This window comes from Mytilus galloprovincialis, chromosome 5 (genome assembly GCF_965363235.1).
Source record: "Mytilus galloprovincialis chromosome 5, xbMytGall1.hap1.1, whole genome shotgun sequence".
NCBI lineage: Eukaryota > Metazoa > Mollusca > Bivalvia > Mytilida > Mytilidae > Mytilus > Mytilus galloprovincialis.
The window spans coordinates 93,953,267-93,961,337 of NC_134842.1; the positions used below are offsets into that span (position 1 = coordinate 93,953,267).

The 8,071-nt window shown below is 28.7% G+C and overlaps 1 protein-coding gene across 2 annotated transcripts; it reads left to right on the forward strand.

Moving 5' to 3' along the window:
• The first annotated feature begins 287 nt into the window (after positions 1 to 287).
• On the forward strand, positions 288 to 7,130 carry LOC143076756 (uncharacterized). 2 transcript variants are annotated; one of them, XM_076252621.1, is made up of 3 exons: positions 288 to 433; positions 3,210 to 3,444; positions 5,667 to 7,129. In XM_076252621.1, exons 1-3 carry the CDS (start codon positions 375 to 377, stop codon positions 5,910 to 5,912), a joined length of 540 nt encoding a protein of 179 aa, XP_076108736.1. In that variant the 5' UTR covers positions 288 to 374; the 3' UTR covers positions 5,913 to 7,129. The 2 variants fall into 2 exon arrangements, with proteins under 2 accessions (XP_076108736.1, XP_076108737.1); XM_076252622.1 differs by lacking the exon at positions 288 to 433 and adding an exon at positions 2,239 to 2,311 and having other exon boundaries at positions 5,667 to 7,130.
• Positions 7,131 to 8,071: the final 941 nt, after the last annotated feature.

Below are 8,071 nucleotides of genomic sequence, written 5' to 3' on the forward strand. Positions count from 1 at the left end.
TTGTGTAATACTTAATGGCTATCAATATTGATATTATCGATTATTTATGCAATTAATCATTTCGAATAACTAGTTTTTTTTTAAATAAGTAACTGTAAAGGGATTATATAACTCAGTAAAATCTATCTTTTTAGTATAGACATTCGGAACTGTCGTTAATGTAAACAACCAGAACAACGGGTAAGTTCCGAATTAGGTTGGTCCCCTCCGTAAAACATTCAGTATGCCTTCGGAATATACAAGTATTGTCAAGAATTTCAATAACGGCCGGGAAACAGACTAGTTCCGAATAAACCTGTCCTAGGCTAATACCAATTCACAACAATTTCAAAGATTTCAAACAGATATCTGACTGACTTGAAAAAATCCTTTCCATGAAATACAGTCAGTTTGCATCCAATCTTTGGACAATAATTTGCAATCGTATGAAAAGGTATGTGGAAAAAGATTAAACAAATTACCCATTAAATTATTTAAACAGGTTGGGACCAGTCCCAAAAAATGTTATAATCAACAGTATGAAATATAATATCCAAAAAAAATGAACTAATATCTACCAGATGAACCAAAGAACGTTATTATTATATTGATAATTTTCACAATTTACTAACATCAATTACATGTAGCCTTTAGTTTTGCAAAATCCATACAATTTTATTCAAAGTTGAAGTTGTACTATGCTCTTTTTCTTATGGTAGTTGGTATTTTGCCAGTCTTGATTAAGATTAAAATAGAAGTATATATATAGAAATTAAGAATAGAATAAATATAGAAACAAACACTTCAATTAAAAATCTCTATACAACTTAATACTATACATGTACATGTCTTAATCAAACATTTATTCAAAACGTGCATATTAAAATTGATATTCCTTACTTTAAAAAAAAAGTCTCTAAAATTGATACTAGTCCTTTTTTTCTTTAATCACATTTATTGTTAATAGAAAGTAAAAAATAAAAAAAATATATAATACACATAAGCAATTTAGCATACAAACACATATAAAAAAAACATCATTCTGATTAAAACTTTTAAATGTAATAAAAATATCCCATTATTTTTATAAGAAAAAGATACACCCACAACCTCCAACTGCTGTAAGAGCGTTACAAAACCAGTGCCTTGCTTTTTCAGTAAACATCTTTTTTTAAGTCTGGCACCAGATAGGTGCTGCCGTTGCAGACATGAACTGATCATAACACTTGTTTCTTTTGCCATTGCATCACTTTTGCAAAATTTGTAGATATATATACATGTATCTACATTTTAGTAATAAGTATTCAACATTCATAGAATAAATGCTGTCATAATAAGCTAGATTTCTAAAGGCTATGCATCGTGTGAACATTATCTTTTTATAAATCTCATAATATTTTATTGCACTAAAGACTATAGATTATTATTATAGTTTGTCTGGTTTTCACTCAGGTTTTCATGAATTTTATAATCCTGGTTTCAGGTTTCAAAGTACTCTGAACCCTGCTGTTACTCAACATATCCATAATATCAGTCGAAAATCAAGTTTGTTTGATAACAAATTTGTTGTTTTCCATTTTCATTCAATGATATCATTCTATGATAACTAGCCACATACATGCAATTATCATTTGTGCATAGATTGTTTTCTTTAAAATTATATTTCATAAGCATGTACATGTACATTTGTAGTCTTGATTAAAAATCTTAAATAAAACCAGCAAAAAAGCAAAACTCTTTTAAATCACTATTTAGGCGGAGCCGGTAAAATAACCACTGCTTTTCTTATTGTACAATTTTGGTAAGAGTACTGTGCTCTTGGTAAATTCAGATATAAATTTTCACAGGATTTCAAGTTGGCAAAGGTATTATAGTTCTGTGTACCTGATATTACTGACTTGCATGTACATGTATGCAGACCCAAATAAATTCTTCAACCAAATTTTGATTCATTCAGAGGCATATCAATTCGTAGTGCAAAATTATTTCTTTTTTGTTTTAAAAGAATAATATAAAAAAAAAAAATGACAATATTACAATAGTTATCAAAAGTACCAGGATTATAATTGTATACGCCAGACGCGTGTTTCGTCTACATAAGACTCATCAGTGACGCTCAGATCAAAATAGTTAAAAAGCCAAATCAATACAAAGTTGAAGAGCATTGAGGATCCAAAATTCAAATGATTCTAACTCATTCACTGTATTTTAATCTGAATAATAATGCATATATAAGATACATGTATAGGAAGATGTGTTTTGATGGCCAATCAGACAATGCAACTGCACTCTCCAATCCAAGTCACAATTTATAAAACCATAATAGGTCAAGGTAAGGTCTTCAACACGGAACCTTTGCTCACACCAAACAGCAAGCTATAAAGGGCCCCAAAAACTAACTAGTGTAACACCATTTTTATGGAAAAACCAACAGACAGTCTAATCTATATAAAAAAACGAGAAACACTTTAATATGAACCACATAAACAAACAACAACTACTGAACATCAGATTCCTGACAAATACGACAGGTGCAAACAGTTGCAGCAGGTTTAAACATTTCAATGGTACCAAACCTTCACTCTTACAATCTTGCATCTAAATCAATAGTGTAACATCACAACATAGAAAGATGTATTAGTATATATAGCCATAAACCTTTTTCAAAGCAAAAATGTTAACCTGTATTTTCATAAAATCCCTGTGTTCTCCCCAGATATTTCATTAAGCATCCTGGTAAACAGGGGAAATTGAAATACCATCTTGATTCTAAAAAGGACATGTATAGCATCACATCCACAACACTATCTATAAGAAAATCAATTCAGATAGCATCACATTTAAGATTATAGCAGCACTTTACCATGATGCTAAAAGGCCCTGGGGAGAACACTGAATCCTCTTTAAAAAAATATAATTTTATTTTTCCCTTTGTCAAGTTTGTATATAAAAACTGTACTTATTATTTACGAAAATAAATGACTTATAATTTAACATTTTAACATTGTAATATGGTAATTGTTTACGCTCACTACATGATTTATAAAAAAATCTGCTGCACATAAAAAAGGAAATACATGAAAAATAAGGTGCATGTATACCCCCAAAATTCATACATTTGTATACGTATACATATATTGATATACATGTTTGTACTATCTGACTATATACAGAATGTTGTTTCAGGAAAACTCTACAATGCTTTATAAAATATTTTTTTTGTTTTCCAGCGACCAAATTTTTACAAGTAGGGTAGGAACTACCAAGACAATGGATGCTTCAGAAAATGTGAATAAAGATGAACAAGCTTGCATTGTGTTTGATATTAAATTTGAGGATATTCAACCAAAATCAGGAAAACCACCAGCACGTTTCTTAGAATACCAACAAAGATCACAAGTAAATAAAATAAAATCATCAGAAGAGATTTCCCAGAAACAAAAACAAGCAGAGGAGAGGAAAAAGGTTTGTTACAAGTTCAGTTTTATGAATTCAATAATTGCTGATGGAGTTTTTTAATGTTTTTTTTTTATGTTAAATATAATCATGTTTCAATATTTGTTCTAAATCAGATTTAATTATTAACGATCAGTATGTATGCTAGATTGCATGTGTTGTGTGTGTGGATATTATATGAATATTGTGTTTTGTGTTGATTTATATATGCTCTTTATGAGCCCTTTGATTAGGAATAAAGATATTTGAATTTGAATTTCTTATCCAACAGCTATATATAGTAGTCAGCAATTCTGCATTCACATGAAATAATATTGAGATAGTCGTAATAATAAACTAATGTTTTACAAAAATGTATTTGTTGACATTTGTTTTAACTTATTATTAGGTCTTTCCACCTTTCCGTGGAAAGACCTATTGGATTTCTTCTGATTATTATTATTATTTTTTTTTTATTCTTCCGCCTAATTCTTTTCTTGCGTAGTATTGATGTTTCAAAAGATGTCGCTTAGATATTTGGAATATGATATCGTAAAGCGTATGCACTTTTAAAACTGACCACTGCGTAACCAAATACTTTACGTTGTAAGAGTTATCTCCCCAAACACTGTTTTTTTTTGTGGCCACTACTCCTTCGCAACCATAAAAGATTACGACAAATTTATTTTACCAAATTGCTCGTTACATCCTCAGGATGTTCTGTTTTATTTTGACCGAAGCCGTATAGAGACTCCATATTAGAGTTAGTTCCCCTTTTGTATTTGAAATTTTGAAATGTATTTTAAACTGGAAAACCATAAGTGATAGAGACCTAGGGTCTTTTGTTTTGAGATCATTGGTCCAAAAAAATGAAAATAAGGTAAAGGTCAAAGGTCAAGGTCATATTCTAAATTTTGATTTTGGCCTATTTTCACTAATTTTCATTAACCTTATAAGATACCGACAAATTATTTTTACTAAATTGTTAGTTGCGACATGTCGTAACTTATATATTTTGGTTAAAAGGGTGTGTAGACATAAAATGGGAGTTTTTGCCCCTCCTATATTAAGAATTAAACGTAAAGTGATATAACTCATTAACTATACATATTACAGACCTAGGGTCTTTTTATTTGGGGTCCCTGGTTTATGACCTTGAAATATAGGTCAAGGTCATCAGTAAATTTGACGTTTTAGATTTTGACCTTTGCTCAAAATTCATATTTATACATCATTAAGCCATAGGAACTGACATTTTCAACTGAATTTTAATATTTTCATATCAAAATAGATCCTTATTGGTGGAAAGACCTTCAATTGTTCTCTGAACAATTGGTTTTTAATTGCATATTATAATTGTTGTACACTGAGTAATATAACAGATAAATTCACTGACCAATCAGACTTTTTAGGATAGAATTTCTGACATTGACATACATGTACATGTATGTAGACCCAAAACTTTTGTGAATTTATCTTTTAAGTTAACAAATGAAAATATGACTTACTTAAAATGCCACAATCATGACAAGCATTGCATGTTTCATAAATTTTTTTATAAAAAACAGCAAATTATCTCCCTTAGTGTTGAAATATTATAGAAACAAATGTATTTTGAGCATGATCAGTACTACATTATGTATGCATATTTTTATATATATATATTTCAATGAAGAATATAATATTGAGGAAATTGCTTCTAATTCATTGATCAAATGTATTTTCTTTAAACTATATTATGTCTACGGCCAGGAATTTTATATCAAACCACATTTATTTTTACATTTGCAAACCTTGAAGCAAAATTTTTTTTTTCAGTCAATCCAGAGCATTTTTCTTTCTTTCAGAGTCAAACAAGATGTATATGTAATACTTTCTGAATATGAAGCCAGCTAAATATTTTTTCTGACATCTTATGATCTAAATAGACCAGCATGCAGATTTGTTTTTTAAATCCAGCTAGAAAATCAAACAGACTCTGTGTCTAAAACTTATAAAAGTTATTTAAATGATAATTCTTTTTTAAATCTTTTTTATTCTTTAGACAAAGATTCTTTAAATGGATCAGACATTTTCTTGATAAGGAATGTTTTTGGTGACATGCAGTCAAAATGAAGTTCAAGGGACATAATCCAGGTTCTTGCCAAGTGAATTGTGCATAGCAAATATCCATCATACTTTTTTGTAATTTTGAATTAAAATATAGATATTTAAAAATGTTTGCCTTTACAAATTTCTTTCTCATATTACAGGCTTATGAAAAGGCAAAGATTGAAAGAATAAAGGAAACAACAGAAGAATGTAGGAAAATTGATGAAAAAGTGAATAGACTTGGAGTAAACACAAATTATTTTGGTGTAGGGAAATCTGACAATAGTAAACCGCTTTCTACAAAAGAGGCCATCATGTCTGTTAAATCTCTATCTAAAGACTTCTCAAAAATTTCAACAGGTATCAAAACAGATTCATTATTTGCTAAAAACTTAAACAATTCTTGACACTATTTACATTTATATTTTAAACAATATTTGATAGAATAATAATATTAATGCTGCACTAAAATATTTATTTTGTGACAAAATGGTTCTACTCATACATGTCATAATCAGACTAAAAGTTTGAGTTAAAATTTTGAATTTAGGAATTTTGTTCGTAACTGATCATGTCTTGAATAAAGTTTGATTTTGCAGGTCTTGTTACCTAAAGAGGAGTTAAATAAGTATGAAAGTTACAATATTCCTTAAAATAAGTCAGTCTGTTGTCTTCCGTGTAGTTTAGTGGTCATTTTTTGTCTTCCTGTTACATTTGTTTATCATTAACAATTAGGCCTTAGTTACTTATAGTCTTGGTGAGGGACATTTTTGTCTTCCAGTTACATTTGTGTTTGATTTTCAGTAATGGTTGTATTTTAAGCCAATAATTGTCTCCCCTGTTTATAACTGCTGTTGTTTTCCAAGACTATAGATTTTTTTTTTTAATTTGTATATTGAGAAATTAAAAATCCTTATCTTATGTTATGAATTTTTCAAATACAGGGAAGTGATAATGTAAGTGTTCTCAGTTTCTTGTTGCTTGTTGTCTGGGGGACAATCTGGTCTCAGTTATTGTTGAAAACTTGTCTCATTGAAAACTATATTGCTGATGATGGAATTGTATACTGATGGCTACATACAGTCTAAAAATTCTATTTACTTACAGTAAATGTACTGACTATATATAGACTAGACCATTGGTTATCCCATTTGAATGGTTTTATACTAGTAATTTGGGGCCCTTTATAGCTTGTTGTTACAAGACTCCTTGTTGAAGGCCATTCATTGGCCTATAATGGTTTACTTTTATAAACTGTTATTTGGATGGAGAGTTGTCTCATTGGCACTCACACCACATCTTCCTATATCTATAGAGAGTATGAATTAAATGTGAACCTTCCAAAAGTTTTTTTCTTACTTTTGAAAACTTGTTAACCTAAAATTAAATATAATGAAATCCCATAAAATATAAATCAAAGATTATTTTATCAAAACAAAAACTGTGTGCTACTAAGACAGTTTATATGTCTATGTTTCAGTTAAAAAACTGGAAATGATGAAAGAAAAATATTTTTTATTTGTCATGAAAAAAACATTATGTTATATCTTTGATTTATACATAGATATATATGTATGTATATAGTAATGTGTATATTTTGGTATGTAGTTATGATATTTTATGTACTTCTTTAATTTGTATATATATATATATGTCACTCACACAGATAATTTATGTACTTTTTAAATTTGTATATGTGTGCATGTAGCTATAGTTATAAAGATATTTTATGTACTTTGTTGAATTGTTAATTTGTATTTATTGTTTGAGTAAGAATAGTTGTAACTATTGAGTTAACCCTCTTTAGAGGAAAAATATTTATTTATACCATTATGTGATGAGTCGACTGTTGAATAAAATTTTACAGATATGAGATGATTATAAATTATAATTTGTCAGTAAATGAGACTACTTAATTAAATTTGATCTCATGACAATGAAGCTAAGCTTGTTTACTAACATTACATACATTCTTTTATTTTTATGTCATCATGTAGTTTGCAGCTACACAACCTTGAACCAATGTCAAATTTATTTTCTTAAGTATGGTCGCTCCTCTTGTTTTTAAATTTTTGCCAGACAAATATATTTTCTTTACTTGATGTTAATAAGATTAAAACAAAAAAAAATAACTGATAATTGATTGTTAATGAAATTTAAAAGGTTCTTGCATGAAACCCTTGATGTTTAAATTGGACAGGCTACTGTTCACAGAGAATGTGTTCAGGACAGTTAGTGCAATCATAAAAATAAAATGAAATAACTTTATACAGCAATGTGTTTTTTTCATGTTTTCCTCACTTCATCAGAGCATTTAGATTCTTGACATTTTAACATTATTTATTTTTGTAATGATGAACTGTACATGCACCTGAACATTGATGGGGTTGCCATTTTGGATGTATTACCTGTTTTATAAGTCATGATGTTAGATTTCATAATACTAAAACTAAAATAAATTGGGGATCATGAATGTTAAATCATTTTTTTTTAGAAAAAAGACAAACATACTGAACTTCAAAGAAAAATTCAAATCAGAAAGTCCCTTAACAAATGGCCAAAATTG

Excerpts from the sequence above, each read along its gene's own strand:
- LOC143076756 (XM_076252621.1), top strand. The coding sequence starts at position 375 with ATGAAATACAGTCAGTTTGCATCCAATCTTTGGACAATAATTTGCAAT. Across the intron at positions 434-3,209 it reads ATTTGCAATCGTATGAAAAG|CGACCAAATTTTTACAAGTA; the intron begins GTATGTGGAAAA and ends TTTGTTTTCCAG. Across the intron at positions 3,445-5,666 it reads AAGCAGAGGAGAGGAAAAAG|GCTTATGAAAAGGCAAAGAT; the intron begins GTTTGTTACAAG and ends CTCATATTACAG.